We start from the raw sequence: 20,663 nt of genomic DNA on the forward strand, positions 1-20,663 counted from the left end.
CGTGTAGAATGTGTTTTTGTGATGATTGCTACATGTAAAAAAAAGTTTCGGCCAAAAACTTAAAGGTCAAAATTTAATGTCCTATACAAGTTACATAGGGGTTGTTTTCAGAAAAATGTTTGAGCTTGACGGTGGTAAAAGCTAGGAAACTATTTTTTTGTGCTGTCTACTTATGTGATTTCCCACATACAAAAAATGGACTAAGCAAAATTCCAATGTCAGGGCAACAGATGCACCCTAATGCACAATGCACTTTACTTTTCTAAAATGCTACAAAACATAAAACATTTTTAAAAGTGTACAAATATAAAAAGCTCAAGACATTGGAAAAATATTGTAAAGTGAATAAAAATTAAATAAAAATAAATTTGGTGTAGGCACCTAATGTACAAAAAATTGTTTTGTTACACTACTTAAATACAGTTAATGTCTTGTCCATGACATCAAACTGAAAAATGTTAGCTTATCACCATTTTTTATAGCAGAACTCAAATATTCAAGTATTATTTTTTTAACTATTAGTTGAGAAAGTTACCACAATCAAAAGTTTTCAAATTAAGTTAATAAATACAGCTTAAGATTTAAAGCATCAGTTTTGTGGTGTAAAATTGTTGTAAGTAAATAAAAACAACAGCTTGTTGTCCTGGACAAGAGGTATTTGTGGTAAGCGACTAGATAACAGAATTTTTGTGCACCATGTCCTATGACCAATATTTTGAGCGTATTTTTCATCCTTCAATAAACTATATTGTAAAAAAATTCATTAACTTTAGTTGGTTTTCTAACCCAAATTTTAAAATGCTTGCTTTATGTTCAACAATAAAACCTAACATAATCTATTTCAAAAAAGCATGTATAAGAGGGATAACAAATTTGGAACTCAAAATGTTGATATTAAATTACAAACAAAAATTTTAAACATCAAATCAAATGAAAAAGTAAATAAAAATAAATTTGTATTAAGAACGTTGAACAAAAATAAAAGTTAAATTAAAAAACTCTTTGTGAGCAAAGTTTTATTTAAGAAAAATTTTATTTTATTTTTCATAATAAATATAGTAGGTTTAATTTATTATATGCTAGTATTATACTTGTTTTTTTTAGTATAATATTTGATTAAGCTTAAATTTGTTTTTTTTTTATATTGACACTTGAAAATTGTTTTAAGTTTATAAAATATGTCCGAAAATATCGTTTAAAAATATTTCATTAAAATTTCTGCTGCAAAGAAAACTTCTGTAGAAATTACCTTTTGCAATGTATATGTAAAAACTATAAACTTTTTTTCACAATACTATCAAACTAATTATTTCATTAACTTTTTTGCAAATATTTAATAAGAATCTAAACTTTGACTGATAGATATCGTAAGCTATATATAAGTTTTTTGTTTAAAAAATTTGATAACTTAAATAAAATTATATTCAAGTTAGTTTTGCTACTTAAACTAAAAAAAAAGAGTTTCAAGATACAACCTTGATTTCAAATTGAAAATTACTTTAACAAAATGTGGATGTAAAGATTAATATAATCTTAAACTTAAATAACCTAAGCTTTTAATATTAAATTAGAAAGTTGTTTACAACAATGCAACATTGTTTATTTATATTATATATATTTTTAAATTTAATGTATAAAAAAATATAGTTATAATCTGAATTTCTTGCAATTTTTTAAAATACAGTTAAAAAATAAAGTCGCAGTATCTTATTATAAAAAAATATAAATAAAATTATATTACCTAAATTAACGAAATATTTAAAAATACAACGTAACTAACGGCGACATTAAAAAAAAAACGTAACATTTTAAAGCAATTTTTTAAAGTTATTTTAGAAAATAGTTTTTTAAAAACAAAATACACACATGTTAAAATATACAGTATTATCTTATATACTATATTTTATGGACTATAATTTCAAGTATTAAAACAATATACAAAGTTAATAAAAAAAGTCATGTTTAACTAATAGTGTTTTTAATTTTAGATAAAAAAAATTGCAATAGATTTTTTCTACTTGTTACTTTTAAAACAAAAATAGTTTTAGAACAATATCAAATTTTTAAGCATTTTTTACCGTTGAACTGAGCAATAAATATCTAATTGTTGATAAGATGACTAGACTAGTTGTAATAACAACATTTTTATTTTGAGAAACAATACAAATTAACAAATGCAGAAAAGTAAGGGTTTGGTTAAAAAAATAGTTTTTCGGATGATACCCAATTTTTTAAGTACTTATTAAAATCTTGAAAATAATAAAATGAAAAATAGAAACACTAAGTTTACTTATAGATAGACTGTTTTATTTTAAGTTAACAATTTTGAATTTAGTAATATACTAAATTTAATATTTTGTAAAGATAATAAGAAACTAAAAAGGGAACTTATTTAAAGTATAAGTTATTAACAAAAATAAGTTTTTACATTTATTAAACTTACAGAAAATTAAAACTATGAACAAAATGATAAATGATTTTTTCATAATATTTATAATTATAAATGTAAATAAACTTAGCATAGTGGTTTCAATTTTAACAAAGCTAGCAACAAAATGATTATCTATTTACTTAAACAAACGCCAATAAGCAAAAAGTAAACAAATTATTACAAGTTAACAACAAGTCTTTATTATACCACTTCACTTAGCTCTTGATTCTCTGATCAGCAAAACATAATCTTTAGGTAGACTGGGACTTAGGTTTTGAAACTCATCACTTTGAAAAAAATTGGAGTTAGAGTTTACAAAAAGTTTACTGTGTTTTTAAAATTAAACCGCTGCATGTTAGTACTACATAAGAGAGCTTGTAGCTTAATGATCCAAATTCCAAATGGTATAAAACGATTTGTCATTAACTTTCGTTCGTCTCACGTCATATGTACGTTCAATGCATATACTTCAAGTAAACAATTTTCGCCCGACATACAGTAACAAAAGTTTAACTTCTTTCTTGAACGTTAAGGTATTATATTTCAAAATTTAGCGAAAAGTACTTCCTTTTGATTAATATAAGTTGAAATAGTTTAAGGTCATGTTTTGCCCAAAAACCAAACTGTTTTACTGCGGCTACCCAAAAAGTAAAAATAATAATGTTTTTTTTTTGTTGTTAGATAGTGCTAAACTCACAAAACCTAAAGGATTGCAAATTAAATATTTGGAAACCCTTAACTTGGTCAAACGCATTTTTGAATAAGAAATAGTATAAAGTTTTGCAAAAATTTTCGTAGAAAAATGTTATCTTCTAAGGTTATAAAGAATCTTTTTAAGTATTTATTATGACAGTAAATTAATATTCATTATTAATTTAACTTAAATAATAAAACTGCAAACAAAAGCTTTAAAAATAAATCACTGATTAAAGAATCTCATAACTTCAAGTACAACTAACTGTTATAAATTTCTTTATACAGTTATTGAAGACACTTGTTATTAATAAAAGTTTAAGAATAAAAATTTCATAATCAAATGTTTTATTTATTTATATTTTTTTTTAATAAAAATCCTGTTAAGAAGTTAAAAATATATATGAGCCTTATAGACTTGTTGATATATGCTTTACATATTTAGTAATTTTGTAGTTGCACAAATGGTAATTAACCATGTAAGAAAATAAACAAATGGAAACTCAACTACACTATTATTGTTTTTAAAAACAAACTTTTGTTTACCTCTGTTGTGAAGTTAACATTTAAAAAACTTTTGATTATTTATTATTTTTGTAATCTTGTTATTAAAGTTAAGTTTAAATATAGCAAATTTTTTAAATGCATCAAGTAGAGTAAATTTTTTGTTATAATTTTGGTATTAGTTTAAAGAATTTAATTTGTCAAAACTGAATAAAAGTCTATTGAACAGTAAAAATAAAAACTCAAAAAAATTTGGTCTAAGGTTCTAGTGTACAAACAAATATTTCAGTTATCGAGTTGTACACTACCATAATAAAGTTAATTTTTTCAAGTAGGCAATTGTGCAAACAAGTTTTGGAAACTCAGCTCTAGATTAAAAAGAACTTAATTATTATTTTTACCCTGCAGGGTTACCACACACTCAGTCTTTTAAGGCTAAATAGGGTATCTCATGCTAGTTTGAAAATTTTGAAAAACTTCATATAACTCAGTCTTTGAGATTTTTGAAAAATACTTAGACTGACTAAGCTTGATGGATTTTTTTTGCAAAGCTCAGGGTAGTTAGGATATGTTTTCTTAAGTCTGAAGCTAGTTTTGTTTTTAACTTAAATGTTTATAACTTAACAATTGTATTTTTTAAGTATTTTTTCTATAATAAGGTAATGAAGCTTGAATTAACAGTATTTTAAAAAAAGTTTTTACCCATACTATCTTTTGTTTTTTTAGTTTTATTTACTTTTAACTCAGGTTGAGTTATCAGAGGCCAGTTTATGGTCACTCAGGCTGGATTTTTTGATACAAAGAGATAACTTTACCTTTGAACTATTAGCCATCACATAATATTTTTTAACATTAACAAAGTATAACTCTAGCAGGTTTATCTTTTTATTAGTGTTTTTGTTTTCCTTTGGTTGCTACTTAATACAGAGTTACTACAAGTTGGTTACTGAGGTCACTAAGGCTGAACTCAGGCCATTTAAAATTTCAAGTTAACTTGTGCTAGATTATAAATTTGTAATTTGTAAAATTGATGATCATTTATGTTTTTCTCTAAATTTAAGGCTGTGTTAAATGACTTAATTAAGGACTTATTTTATTGATTAACCATAGTTTCTTTTTAATATTGTTTTACAAAAACTCTTAAATTAGATAAATACCATTAAAAAGCAAAAGTAAAAAATTTAGCAATCTTGTCTTTAACCTATATTAGGTGCACAACTATTTAAACTCTGACAATTTTAGTTCTGATAAATCTTACTGTTAGTGAATTATTTTTAATATTTTGATTTTTTCTTTACCACCATAATCTTATTATTCAGACCTACATGATTACTTTATAACATTTTAAATTTAAATAACTATTTAAAAAGTGGATAAAATAAGCCCTAATCTGACTATATTATATATTTTTTAGTAACTATGTCATATTTTCTTAATTTAACTTGCATGATAGTTTTTTTTATTTTTTTTCAAGTTTGAATTATGTTTTTATATGTGGCTCTTTTAAACTTTTCAATGATTTAAATCACCAGAGTATGAACTATATTATTTTAAAATATTATATGACTACTTATATTATACTGACTAACTATGTCTAGGATAAGTTAAATTTAGAAGCTTTAATTAAACTTTTTTGTAGAATATTTTAAACTAATACTCTTGAATAAAGTTGTTAACTTACACAAGCATTTGTTTTATTATGAACTATACTATCTTTCAATTTCAGATACTAGTCTTTTAAATAAAGATGTGGACAACTTATCAGCTTTTTATTGCTCTTGGAATGGTTGTATTTGGGTCAATTAACACATTATCTACAAAGTTAGTGGTATATTTTTTTTATCTATAACCATCTTTTAACTTGTCAAATGTTTCGTTCAACAAAAGTTTGAAGGTTTAATATTTATTCTAGTTATAGTAATATTTATAACTAGTTAAACTTCACATTCGAGTTCTAAAATTCTAAACTTCTACTATTTAAATTAAAACAGTTAAAATTACAACATTTTATAGTCTGACATTTTAAATCGGAATTAAACTTTTATTTTGTTATGTTCTGATAAAATATCATAGTGGTTCAAACTGCTTTCAGTAATACTTCTACTTCTTTATTTTTTAAACTTTTTAAATTAATGATTTAAAGAAATTAAAATTTTGAATTTTCTTAACTAGGTTTTGTTATAAACGAAAATAAGTAGAGTTTTTTCGTTTTGACTTGAAAAATAGATGGTGTTTTAAATAAAGCTTTTTTTTAACCTTTAGAATTAGTGCATTGTAAACATTTAAATAACAGTAATAGAATTACTGTCAAAATTTTAGAAGATTACTCAAAAGTAAAAGAGTTTTTTGCATTTTTAGTTTGCGCCTTCCACTAGGAGCCTACTGAGCTAATTAACTTTGATCAATTATATGTCAAAATAAAATTTGAATTTTGTTAAGCTATTAAAAATGTCTTATGTTTAACAAATAACTGTACAAAATAAGATTAACCTGTAACAAACAAATTGAAACCCCCTTTGCCTATTTAATTTTTTATAGTTTGGCATTAAAGCTTTTTAATGAAAAAAAAAAGTTTTGAATTTTAAATAAAAAAAACTTTAGTTTAAAATTAAATTTTCACCTCCAAAAATTTCAAAGTTTTAGATTTTTAGAATTTAACTTTGAAATATTATTTCTTTTATATTTAGTTTTAACACTCAAAAATACTTGTCATTAAGTTTTTAATTACTACAATTTTAACAGTTTTTGATTGTAGATTATCTTTTTACAGAAAATAATATTATACTTGATTACAATAACACCAGTTTAGTATAAATGGTTCATAATCCTAGTAATATTTCAAGTTTTATAATACTTAATAAATTATATAAATTTTTAGTACCACAGATATTATACAAAAACTTAAGATATAATTCATTCATAATCATTTTATTGAGCAAAAAAATAAGATATAGTTTATGTAACCCATATCAATCTCTACTCTTAGCAACTAATTCGAAAATTAAAATAAGTAAACAGTTTTAGATTTCATCAGAATCTACAAAATTGATTAAAATTAAGCAAAAAGAGATAATCAACTAGACAAAACATTTATAACAATTTATAAAGATTAGATTTATAAAAGTACTCTTGCTTGAACAACTTAGGTCTAAAAGTTTTTATAAATATAGATTCTGAAACGCTTAGATGATGTTAATTACCTGCTTTAATTAAAATTTAAAAATGACTATCATTATAATAGTTTGCACAACCATAGTTGTTAATAAATATTCAGCAATTGCCGATGACCTGATCAATTAGGGGTGGGCAACGTTTCTAATTGGCGGGCCGGATCAAGAAAACTCTTTTGTCTTTTTTTAATCGGAGCATTTCGAATTGAAGATTTACCAGATTTGGTATTGGAATCCAGCAAAATAATGCCTTTTTAGATCTGGATCCGGCCCAATCCTAATTTTTAAATATTATCTGGAATCAACTGGATACTAGTTTTTAATCAAGATTTGAATTCTAATTAGAATAATTTGGATTCTAATTTAAATAAAAGTTTTGGATTTGGCATGAATCTAGGTTTATGGATACGGTTGATCACTTTTCTGTATCATTATAATTCACAAAAATGTCTCAAATGTGATAATTTAAGATGTAGATTAAGATATGTAAGATGTTTTTATAATTTCTATAAATAGAATTGACATGGTAATTGACAAAGATAGGTATGTAAAATATCAGATTTAAGCAAACACTTTGCTTGGGGTAATTTGACAAAAAGATATTCCAACTTAGTAAGAACAATACAATATATTAGAATAAAATAGTGTTTTTTAATCAGTAGACATAAATTGAAAAGCCATTTTTAAACATGTTTTCAAAATCAAACTCTTACAGTTTTATTTTGTATTATACAAAGTTTTATAAAAATTTTGTAGTACTGAACTTTGGGGCGGGACACTTCAGCCGCGGACTGGTCATTTTCATCTGTGGGCCAGATTTCCATTGAAGTTTGAAAAACAGTTGGGGCCGATTATTTTAACTTTGCGGGCCCTACATTGTATTTTTTTTATAAGCAAAAGCTCTTCAAGTGAATTAGCGCCTAGTGGCATAATTCAATTTAACACATAATTTTCTATTTAAGCTTAAAGCTCTTAATTAAGTAAGATCTTAGGTTTTTGACCACTAATTTCAAAGAATATTAAAAAATAAAATTTTCCTAATTTTAGTTTTGAGCCTACTGTAAGATGTTGTAAACTAAAAAGAAGTTGTTGATTTTTGTCTGAAAAATGGTTTAAAAGATACTATAAAAATATGAGCTATAAGTACCATATTGTTTTTTAAATGTTTTTAATTACATTTTGTAAAAATTTAATTTTTTTAAATCTTTATTCTTTGATAAAACAGTCTAATAAGCAAAAAAAGTAATTAAATATGCCTAATGAAAAAATAAAACAATCAGAAAGTTTATGTTGAATGTAAAATCACTAACATTTAAAAAATACTAAATGTTACATTTTTTGTGCTGTTTTAAATTTGTACAAAAGTTAATTTTTAGTTAGTTGTAAAATTAAATTTTAGTTTTTTTTTTATTTATTTTGTATGAAATTTATTTATAGTTTAATTGTACAACATACACATTTACTTGAGGTTAAAACTGTTACAATAGGAATATTAAAAATTAATATTGAAAGTAATATTGAAAACTTATGTATAAACATTTAAATTTTTATAGCTAAAGTTTTAAAGAATTGAAATAATTTTTTGTCACACCTGTTTTGTTACAATTCAACAATCAAGTATTGCAATTTTATATCAGGTCTTATTTTATTATTCTTACTTAATAGATAGCTACTTTGAAAAAACCAAAAGTAATTGTTTTAGATGGGCGGATAAACAGTCAGCCCCTGGTTCTGATGGAGGAGAACCTCATTTGTTTGATCATCCATTTTTTCAAGTTAGTTTGTATAGTTTTAATTTTATTTTTGATTGTATTAAAACAATCGGACATAAAGATTTATGTTTTATAAGCTTTAAAATCTCAGTGTATTAAAAATATAATTTTATAGAGATCTTTTTTAAAGTATTATAGAATAGTTAAAAAACCTAAATTTAAAAATTATACACGTATAAATTAATATTTTCTTTTTAACCAAGTTGTTGTTTTTTTAAAATATAGTAATGTTTTTAACAAATTTTATAAAACAATATTCACTGATAGTTTGAAATAGTTATTTTGGTTGATGTTTAAAATTTTTTTCTAACTTGTTCATTAATTTTTTAATTATTAAATTTTGTTCAAGTTGTAGCAATGAATTATTGTTAAAGTTGTATGTACTAAATTTTTAAAGTTTTAGATGCTAAATTTTATATCATATAATTCGCAGCAAAAAAAAATATGTCTACTCTAAACAGGCTGTATGCATGTTTGTTGGTGAGTTTTTATGTCTGGTGACATTTAAGATTTGGTATTATTCAAACAAGTATGATTGGTGTAGAAGAGGTACAAGAGATATTAATCATGGCAACTTAGAATTCAACAAATTTGTTTTTCTTTTACCGGCCATGTGTGACATGACTGCAACAAGTTTAATGTAGGTTTATTGATAAGTGTAAATATATTTTATTATTATTATTACTATTAATGATTGTTACTGTTTAATGCAATTTTATGTAATTTTGAAGTAAAATAAAAAAATCACACCATCAACGAAATAAATTCAGTGCAGATATTTAGAAAAATAAAAAATTAGTAATATGTAGTTTGAATTTTCTTAAAGACTAAATGACAAATTTAAAATACAACTAGTTTTTTAAGAACTATATAGTTTGTTAATTTTTATATAAATACGTCTTTGTTGAACAATAGCTAGTAAAAATTTTGTTGAGAATTAACAAAAATGATCGATATGTAACAAAAAAGAGCTGTCAAAATCTATTCTATTGGTTGATAATACATATAAAGAATTGAGAAACAATAATGAGTTATTATTCTAGTACCATGATCTAAGACCATTTTGATGGTAAAGTTTACAAAAATAAATAACTCATTTTTTTTCGGTTTGAAATAACTTTCCCAAATGTTTCTAATTTACAAAAATGACGTAATTGAAAACTCTACAGCAGGGGTCAGCAAACTAAAGGCTTTAAAATATTACTTCAAATACTTAATTATTTTTTTATTATTAAAAGTTGTTTTTCAATATAAACTTATGAAACTAATATTTATTGTCTCATAAAAATGTTCAAGCATTAAACTCTGTTCAAAGTAGGTTTTTCAGGAAATTTTGAACTTTTTGTTTTAAAGGCTGCTGATCCCTGCTCTACAGAAAAGGTAAAGTAGGTTTAGGCTATCTTTAAATTAAAATTTTAAAAATTTGTTTTAGGTTTTTATTACAATATAAACATATCAATTGAACGTAATTTTAAGATGATATTTATTCATATACAATTTAAGTGATTAAACTTATAACGTTTTAGTAAATTTTTTAGAAATATTTCATGTATGAAAAGTTTTAAAAACTGTCGTTTTTTGTATAAATTAAAAATTAACATAAGACATATATATTGCAATATATAATTAAACGATTGCTTTTGGCTTCGCCATGTAATGATAGGATTACTGTCAATTTTACCATTATACGGTTAATGATCCATGTCACCACGTAGAGGTAAGCAATCTTGACATGGTTTACCCTTTTTTTATTGGGGGTTAACATAGGTTCATATTATTAACCTATGTAATAAAAACGACTTATCAGGATAGTCGCTGGTTTAAAAACCAAGGTTTATTTAAGATCAAGTTTTCTTTTTTTTTAATAGAAAATTTAGTTTAACTTTAATGATTTTTCAATGAGGTAAAAGATAAGATTATTTCGCACATTTAAATGAAAAATTGCTTTGTGTAAATACAGAGATGTAAATTATCTTGAATCGTTTTTCAAAATATCAACTAAATATTTTTACTAAATACTAATAAAAACTTTAAATTTAACAAAGTGAAAATTATATTGTTTGTTTTAACAATTAAATGAATATTTATAAAGATTTTTTAACTAACTTAATATTTTTGAACCAGATCATAGACTCTAATTTTAGCTTGCGAGAGTTGATCAGAGGAATGAATCCGATCAATTTTTAGAAATAATTCTGGTCTTTGATCAAACTCGTTTTATCCTAAAACATTTTCAAATTAATCTCATATTTTGCATCAATTGGTTTTGTAGAAGCCTGTTTGACATTTGCTTCGAAGTTGAACTTATTTTCTACTGAAAGCTTTTGAACAACTCTTTCTTTTATCTTTCGCGTTTTCGTTAGTTGAAAAAGCTTGGCCTCGTTTTTTTCCGGCAAGTGAAATCGAGCTACCTTGAACTTTGATCGCACGTATATTTAGTCATTTGCTTATTCATTTTGAACTGTTCTACGATGAAACGACACTTTTTGTAAGCCTTTACCCGATTTTCTTGCTCGGTACTTTGTTTACTAGACGACAACTGAAAGTGTTTGAAAGCTGGCTTCCTTTTCACTGTCGTAAAAGCTTACAAATTGTTGCAAGTTTTGCTTCTGTTGATGTTGAACTTTTTAAAACCAGTCTTGCTGGCAACGAATCCCTGAAGACTCTTTTTGCTTAAATTGAAACCGCAAATGTTACGCTTTGCAACTACCAAAGGTTTTGATGAAACCGATCTTTTTTAGCACAACACTTTTTTTCCCTACTTCCTGAGGTTTTGAGTACTTTGAGACCCGCGTCTTTTGCGTGGTGCGTGCGCACGGATTGAAAAGTTCCGCGTTTAAAGGAATCTGCTCTGCTTGGTCTTGATCTCCGGGTCGCACCTGTAATCCGGTGTGCACTTACGTTCAACATTCACATCTTCTCCATGCTTGCCTAAGACCACGAATTTAAAAAGTCGTCCAGAGAAATCACGATCTCATCAAAATTGACTTTTTATTTTTCGATGTTTTCCGTGGCTTTATCGTTATGAAGTGCTAAATGGAGCAAAACCTTCCACTCGCACCTTCTCTCGAACTTTTTCAAGAGCTCCTCTTCGTTTGCGCAGTCAAAGTCAATTGGATCTTCGAAGTTCTTTCGATAAAACTTCAATATCAGCTTTTGGCGGTTATTACTCTTTAGGGACTCTTTTAAATGCGCCGATCGAGCCGGTTGTCTCTTTCATTCGTTTCATTATTTGATCCAGAAAATCCGGAGACTTTTCACCAGTAAGCCTATTCATTTTAATTATTTGTAATGTTTTAAATAAAAAAGTTTTTTTTTTATTTAACAAAAAAATCTACAAATTTATTAGTATTCGTTATATTGCCTAAAGTACTTTCAAATTCTTCTTCAGTAGGCAATTAGAACTGATTAATTCAAAATTTTCTTGCATATAAAAGTTTAAAAAGGATATTATTACGTAACTATAAATCAAGTTTTAAGGTAAACTTTGTTTTAAAAGTCTGTCTTTTAAAAGTTTTTCAAATAGTAAATCTTATTAGTATCTCTAGTTTAAACTCGCAAAAACTAAATGAAATAAAAAAAAATAAAAAAAATATGAAATAAAATAAAATCAAAGACAAAGGACTAAATGAAATTAAATTGTTAAACTTTGATGTGTTTGATTTAATGTTTTATAATACTTTAAAATGTAAAATCAAAATAAAAATAGTAATAAAAATAGTAATCGAGCTAATTGTTGGTTGAAGTTAAAAAATCAAAAATAAATAGAGTAAATAATGTTATGACTTACATAATAATAGTTAGGCAATATAACGAATACTAATAAATTTGTAGATTTTTTTGTTAAATAAAAAAAACTTTTTTATTTAAAACGATCGATAAAGACAAAAAAATCACGAAGAACATCACACAACCAAGGGAAGATTTTAGACACTTGAAACTAAAATGTTCTTACTGTTAATTGTAATGCAACGTAAGTATAAAAGTAAACTTTTGTTTTTATTTTTTTTATTTCAAAAAGTGTTTTGGATATTAATTTGGCCCAAACGTCATAGTTAAAGTTTTGAATGCTAAGTTTCAAGTTTAAGCAATAAATTTGTTTTAGTAACATTTTTTAACTAAAAAGTTTAAACATAAGTCACTCATTTAAAAAAGGTTTATTAATTAATTTCGTTTTGCGCATCCTCAGAATAATCTTGCTAAAAACTGATAATATTATAATGTAAATTTAGTTATAAACAATAAATTTGAAATGTTTAGCAAAAAATACTTACGTCATAAAGTACTAAAGACTGTTTAAAAGGTTTAAGTTAGAATTGAGTTATAGCTAGCTGATTTGAAGTAATTAATAAGACAATATTGGTAAAACAAATACATTTAAGATAGTAAAACTTTTTTTTACCTGAAACTAAATTAAATAAAAAGCACATTACAAAATAAACAACAATAATACTAAAAACACGCTATTTAGAAAGTTTTAAATTGTAAAAATCTCTTGGTTTGCAAATTTCTAGCTCGCGAGTTCTAATAAATAAAGATTCTAGAACTGAGAGATGGTAGGTGTTTCTCGCTCTGGATAGAATTTTGAACCTACTATCCAGGTAGTTCTCAGCACAAACAGAGTTGTTGAGGAGGTGATCATGAATATATGACTGTTCACCTTTAGGTTTCTTGTCGTCATTAAGATTTTTTATGTTAATATGAACAATGGTAATATTGAAAACGGGGTATGCAGCCTTTTACAAGTTGTGGGCCAATTTTTCAAGAAAAAAGTCTTTTGCGGGTCGCATTGTAGCGAAAAAGTACCGGCCGCAATTATATAAAATCGGCTAGTAAAATTGAAGGTCAGTCTGATTTGTATATTTGCTGAGTCTGCAAAAAAGCTTTTTTTCATATCTTTTTTTTATCACAACTTTCTTTTTGATTAACTTTTAGTATGTTTGGGTAAGGGATAAATGTTTAAAAAAAGCTTTAAAAAAAATTGTCGACTTACCAAATATGCAAATCAGACTGACATTTAAAAATACTGTCTTAAAACCTCAATTCTTAAAAAATACGTTTTTAATAGGCTATCTATGTAATTCTCTGCACAACTAAGGTAATTGAAGAGGTGTTGGCGATTTGTTGTTTTTCTTTAGACTTTGTCTAGTCCTAATAAAAAAGATTTTAGTTACATACAGTTGTCGTTTGACATGAAACGTTGAGATGTATATTGTAGAGTAGTCATTTCCGCAAAACATTTCCGTTTAAACACTATAATCTTAATATTTTGCTTCAATAAGTTGTTTAAAAATGTTGTTATCTTAGTACAAACAATCAACTAGCTTATTCAGATGATAAAAAACCTAACAAAGCTAAACTAATAACAAATAAAGGTTTCCTATTTAACTGTGCTTTCATTATGCTAAAGTTCTGTAAGTTTCAGCTCTAGCAGCAAACTTATAATTCTTAGTTTTTATTAAACGTAATGTTAAATTAAGGTGTACCATTTTTTAAGCTGAAATAAAATACAAACAAATGTTTTCAAAGTTTCAATTACTGTTTTAGTTATTATTAACTACTTTTTGTAATATCACAAACAAAATGTACTTTTTCTTACACAGGTACATAGGTTTGAACTTTACGTACGCGAGCAGCTTTCAAATGTTGCGCGGTGCCGTCATTGTTTTCACAGCTCTTTTGTCTGTGGCGTTTCTCCGAAGAATTATCAACACGAAAGCGTGGGTCGGAATCTTTCTGGTCATTTCCGGACTGGCTGTTGTTGGAGCTTCAGATTTTATTTTCAGTAAAGATTCTTCTTACGGACCCAATAAAATTATCACGGGTAAATGAAGTTTCTTAAATCAAGTTTATAATCTTTTGAAGTCAATATTCAAAAAATTGATTAAGTACTGTAATTGACTTCTTTATTTATAACAAATACACTAGCTCAGAAAATAAAATGTTTCTTGTAATCATGAATCTTAGTTTTTGGAAGTCTCTCATACTTTTTAGTTTCTTATTTTTAATAAGTATTTATTGTTATAAAAAAGGTAAACTATTTTGATGAGTTTAAACACTAATACAATTTTAGCTTTTTAAATTTTACTTAGTCTGTTATGAATTTTATTTGTTTCTAACCTTTAAAGATATTTTGTACTTCATAAAAGTGCATTTTAAGTTATCTGCAATTTTTATTTTTATAACAACTTAAAACAAGTATTAAAACAAGTATAATCTCTTGCATATTAATATTGTCGTACGCTAGAAACTTTTAAAAAAGCCCTGTCGAACTGTGTTATTAATTAAATATTGTTAATATAATAAAATAAAAACTTTTAAAACTGTCATTAAATCTGTTTTATGATTTTTTTTCAATTCCAGGTGACCTCATTATTATTCTCGCTCAAGTCATTAGCGCAACCCAAGTAGTTTTAGAAGAGAAGTTTGTTAGTTTGAAAGATATACATCCTCTTCAAGCTGTTGGATTTGAAGGTTAGAATTTTTGTTAAAACTTTAAACTTTATTATAGTCATATAAATGCACTATAAGTTTGCACTATAAGTGGCAATTGCTACAAGTACAGCTATGAATAAAGCAATTAATTATAAGTTTTTGTTAAGCACCCAATCTACTTTTTATTAAATTAACTAACTTGTTTTATTTTTTTATTTATTAACTTATATAAATAAAATTTATTACGTCAAATTTGAAATTGATAATATTGTTGATGGCTTATCTTAAATGACAAAAAATATCTGATAAATAAAGTAAAAATAGATAAAGCATAACTCTTTATATAAGCATTTTTTGATAATTGAGAATAAATTTTTTAATCTGTTTTTAGTTTAATATGCAAAAATTTTATTGATAATCAAATGTTGTTTTCTTTTTGTAATATTGATTTTATTGCAAGCAAGTATTCATGCAGTAAAAAAAGTTATTCAAATAAATTCTTTTTATAAGCTTTTTATTACATGAATGTTGCTGGCAATTAAACTATTATTAATTTTGAATTGAAGATGAACGGTTTTTAAACATATTTTTCATGTTTTTGGTATGGTTATAATTTTTTTTTAATGAATTACTTTTATGCGAAGATAAAATAAATAAAAAACTATGAATATGTGTTTTGTTTATTTGTGACAAAACACTTACTACTAATTGTGCTGTACTATTTTCTACTAAAAATAATATTGTACTGTTTTTGAAATAGTGTAAAAATTTATACATCACTTAGGTATTTTTTCAGCTTTAAATATATTTGATAACACGGCTTATATAAAGTTATTAGTCACATTTAAATGTGTGGAGTTGAAAAAAAATGTGAAAAAGTTTTAAAGAATATAACATAAAATGATAAACTTATTTAAAATGTTGTTTACATTTTTGTTTACTTTATTTTGAAATTACGCATAACGTTTTTTTTTGCATTTAAGGAAATAAGCTAGCCATTTGTTATTTCTGATGAAATGTATGATTGTATTGTTGATTAACGTTTTTAAGTAAAACATCCTGATAAACTTTAATTTGTTTTACTCCCTTTTCTCTCGATTTAACTTTTAAGGTTTTAACCAAAACGTTCTATGTATAAATATACGGTTATAGTTAACATTAATATATTTGTTAGAAAATCGCTAATATTACTACATTTTAAAATATTTTTTTTTTCAAAAACAAGTCAAACAAGTTTAATGTTTCCTCAATTTTTTACTAATTTGCAATAATTCTTATTTTAAACAAATTAAAAGTTTAATATAAAAAGTATCTCAGTAGAATTAGTTTAAAATTTAATCAAATTAATTTTATGTTTTTAATTAAAAACTTGTCTCTTTAGATGTTTAAGATTTTAAATAGTTAAGACTAGTTTATATACTTTGACGGCAAAATGTTTCTTAAACTTAACAGGCTTGTTTGGAATGCTGGTTTTAGGTTTGCTTTTGATACCGATGTACTTCATACCCGCGCCTGGTTTCAGCAACAATCCTAGAGGGGTCTTGGAAGACGCGCTGGACGGTTTGTACCAGATAGGCGCCAATCCCACGCTCGCCCTCGCCCAAATCGGCTCAATTTTCAGCATTGCATTTTTCAACTTTTTCGGGTTGAGCGTGACAAAAGAATTTAGCGCTACTACGAGGTCAGTTTTTTGCAAGTTTTTTAAAGTGCCTTGACATTTAAATTAATTTAGTTTTCAATTTGGTTAACCTTAAAAAAAGGTTTTAAGAATAAGTTTTAAATTGACTAAAGTTACTCATCAAATAGTATAAAGTATAAAAGGTAAATAAACAAATCACATTGAATAGTAGTAAAAAAATTTTGCACACATTTAACAACTTATATGTTATGAAAGTAAGTGTTTAACAATACCTATCAAAAAATTATTTTGCATTTTTCAAAAGCTGATCAAATATAATTTCACCTGACTAAATATTTGTTAAAAATAAAAGTAAAGTAGAATTTCGAAATGCTTGCAATAATTTTTTAATACTTACATCTGTTGATATAAAAATAATAATTTTTTTATGTTGAATAATTTTTAATCGCAATCTAAACATTCTTATTTTCGCTTAAGATTAATACTTGTATATTTCTTAAATAAGTAATTCATTGATAAATGTATATCAATTTGAATTTTATAGTTCAATGAAAGTTTACATTAAAATAAAATTAATCAATACCAATTACACAAATGAATATATTTATTATTGGTTTTAAAAAGGTATTTAAGGTGTAAATGTTTTTGATTGTACTCAATAGAATTTTTAATTAATTATAATTTAAAAAAGTTTTTTTTCAAAGAACTATTAGATACTATACTTTTATTAACATTTTTATACTGGTTTTCCTTGCGTACAACATTTAATAACTTATGTTTTAATCGAAAGTTTTATTATATATGATCACACAAAAAGTAAGTATAATAAAAAAACCTTAGTTTTTATAGTTATTGTTGCTATTTTTTTAATTTAAAAATATCAGTATGTAGGATGAAAGTATAAGATTTAAAGATACATGATTGTAGAAGTCAAAAAACACGTTACAAAGCTGGACTTCATAACTTTGTATAGTATTGAACAAGTAAAAAACGATTAACTAAAGTCTTAAGTTGCAAAATGTGTTTGTTTATAAAAAAAACTAGAGTTTTTAAAAAAGAATAAGTTTCGTAAAAATTGGATCAGTGGGTAGGATTACGAGTTTTTTTTCTAAAACATAATATATTTGTTCAAATTATTTAGTATCGTTTCAACTTTCTTAAACCGCAATGACAAATAAAATAGTTTTTATGGTTCCTGATAAAGTCAATAAGTTAAAATTGATTAGTAGCAATTAAGTTAAGAATAAACGAAAATAAATAATATTTTAAATAACTATAAAACAATTCAACTGCATTCAGAGCTAATATGAATACTGCTAAACTTCATATCTCGATAATATTTTGTAAATCTTAAAAAATAAAACTGTAAATTCTTGATCTTAGATAACAAAACAATAAGTAAAATTATTAGTAATTGTTGATAAGCAGTATAAAGTTGTTGGTTTGTTTTTTACTTATAAATTTAAGTTTAAAAAAAAACACTTTAGTTCAAAATATAATTTTTTTTTTGGTTTACTTAAATGTTGAAAACATACACCATCACTTAATAAATATAATTTAATAAACACTAAAAATAATTTTGATTAACGTGTGTCCTATATAACTTTAATGATAAATATATGCTGCTAAAAAAATTAGTTAGTGTGGTAGCCAGTGTTTTTTACTTCTATAAGCTTTTTAGTGTTTATTTAAGTGTTGTAAAAAATATTTAAGTGTTTTTATTTTAATATATCGTGATAGTTTTTTTCACGTAAAAATCTTGTTTTACTTTTAAGGATGGTGATGGATAGTGTGAGGACGATTGTAATTTGGGCGGTCAGCATCGGTGTTGGGTGGCAAGACTTCGTTTATTTACAAGTTAGTCTAAACGTCTACAATTTATTATATATTGTTTTTTCACAATAAAATTTTGTTAACTCATATTGTTTTTTTAACTATTTTTGTATGTATCCTAAATTGAACATAAAAAGGTTTTAAAACTAATTAAAAAAATTGATGCGCAATCTCTAAAATGAAAGCAGTATACTATACCAATTGCACGTTTAAAAAGTTACTTCCATTGTTTTCAAAGCTGTGCACACTAGATTAATTAGTATACACTTTTCTTTTTCTATAAATGTTCTTTTTATAATTTTACGCTCTTTATTTGTAAAAAATACACACAAAACTATTATAAACTATCAAAAACTAGGATTTAAAAACATTTTAACGTAGAATATCACATTGATTTCGCACTATTCATTTAAACTTTTGTGCAAAATAGAACAAATAGTATTCACAACACTATACAGTACACTGATTCTATTTATTACATTGAAAAACACTGACTTGTGATATATGTTTGTTGTTTAAAATTCTTTAACGAAAGTTTAATTTAAGACTTAAAAAACTTTTATAAGGGGATATTTGAAAAAACAAATTATACATTGAAGTAAAAAAAAAAGAATTTAAAACTGTATAAAACGTGCAGCTAAAAGTAAATATATTTAGCGCTGCCATTATATTTTTCCTAAATATCTGACACAAAATTTATGTGTTTTTATTAAAATTATAAACTATTTTTTTGGTAAACTTTTTATTTCTAACGCCATAAATTTTGATATTTTTGATTATTTATATGAATTATAAAAGTCTAAAAACAAACAAATCTGATCTACAAATTACAATGACTTTAAAAATACGAATAACTATAGTTTTACTAACCACATAAAATACATATTAATAAATGAAGTTAAAGTGTTTCAGTGCAGTAAATATACAAAGATAAGGAATTAATAGCTGAATTGCTTTGAAACAGGTCATAGGTTTCGTGTTTCTTCTATCAGGAACGGCAATTTACAACAACTTGATAAAACTTCCTTGTCTGCCCGCAGACGAGTTGTCGGAGCAGATCAATCCGAATTATGGGGTGGATGAAAAAGATATTGACGAGAAAACGAATTTAATCAATCCGGAAAACAATCCAAACGAAAGTTATTCTTGAATTTTTACCTGTTTTTATAAGTTTAAAAAAAGTAATTTTCTGTATGTTTTACATGTGCAATACTTTTTTAGTCTGCTCATCTAGCACAATAAATTAGTATTCTTTTTAGTGCTATATTTATTCTCAGTAAATTTCTATAATTGGTTTACCACTATAAAATAAATTAAATCTTAGAGGATATAAGTTTAGATTGATATACAAATTAAATCCATTAAAGCTATAAGATAAAGTTAAAAGATGGTCGAAGAAAATAGACTATAAAAAAAAGAAAATTAAAGGTTGGACTCATTTATTTTTTAAATATTAGTTTGAGATGTGTTTGTTTAATGATTTAAAAATTAAAACAGAAATAAGTATTGTTTAAACATAAAAAATATATATATATGCTTTTTAAATTAGACTTTACAGTATAACGTGGTTAAATCACAAAATATTACTTGTAAATATACAAATTTAATAAACTGTTAAGGCATAAAAAAGTATTAAGATCCTAATGTGCTTTGGAAAGTTGTATTTTGAGAAATTGCTTTCTATCTAAAAATAGCTTAGAAGAATTTTATTTACTTAAGTTATTATCTGTTAAGATATTAATTTTTTAAAATAGATAGATTGGTTAAGTTAAATAAGCTAATAATTTATTATAGTTACTCAAGTTTCCATCTATTATATTGTTTTTAAAAATTGCTGTTATGTAGAAAAAATCTGTAAGCTATGTAAAACATTAGAAAATTACATAATGTAAAGTTTGGTATTCATTAAAACTATTTACTGAATTGTTTAGTATACTTTTTTTTCAAACGGCTTATTAATAAATTTCTTTAGATGCAAAATATTTTTTATAACTAATGTAATGCTTGTAAATTATTAAGTTTATGGTTTTTAAATAAGTTGAAGCTAACTAAAGAATAGTAACTTTATTTGTAGTTAATATTTTTAACATTCCATTGTTATTAACTAGATGCTCAAAAATTTAAATTATAGTACCTAATGTTGCATTATATGATTACTGGGCTCCTCTTTGTACTAAATCTAAAAT

The 20,663-nt window shown here is 24.6% G+C and overlaps 1 protein-coding gene across 1 annotated transcript; it reads left to right on the plus strand.

The window, feature by feature from the left end:
• The first annotated feature begins 5,352 nt into the window (after positions 1 to 5,352).
• LOC145840261 (solute carrier family 35 member F6-like) lies at positions 5,353 to 20,112 on the plus strand. Its single transcript, XM_082947454.1, has 8 exons — positions 5,353 to 5,449; positions 8,501 to 8,573; positions 9,032 to 9,210; positions 14,174 to 14,394; positions 14,934 to 15,044; positions 16,458 to 16,686; positions 18,420 to 18,501; positions 19,442 to 20,112. Exons 1-8 carry the CDS (start codon positions 5,376 to 5,378, stop codon positions 19,625 to 19,627), a joined length of 1,155 nt encoding a protein of 384 aa, XP_082803580.1. The 5' UTR covers positions 5,353 to 5,375; the 3' UTR covers positions 19,628 to 20,112.
• Positions 20,113 to 20,663: the final 551 nt, after the last annotated feature.

Source organism: Thalia democratica, chromosome 7 (genome assembly GCF_965202585.1).
Source record: "Thalia democratica chromosome 7, ktThaDemo2.hap1.1, whole genome shotgun sequence".
Lineage (NCBI taxonomy): Eukaryota > Metazoa > Chordata > Thaliacea > Salpida > Salpidae > Thalia > Thalia democratica.

What these genes read in the sequence shown, in the direction of transcription:
- LOC145840261 (XM_082947454.1), top strand. Translation starts at nt 5,376, where the DNA reads ATGTGGACAACTTATCAGCTTTTTATTGCTCTTGGAATGGTTGTATTT. An exon ending in ATTAACACATTATCTACAAA is followed by an intron (nt 5,450 to 8,500) that starts GTTAGTGGTATA and finishes TAATTGTTTTAG; the next exon opens with ATGGGCGGATAAACAGTCAG. An exon ending in TTGATCATCCATTTTTTCAA is followed by an intron (nt 8,574 to 9,031) that starts GTTAGTTTGTAT and finishes TACTCTAAACAG; the next exon opens with GCTGTATGCATGTTTGTTGG.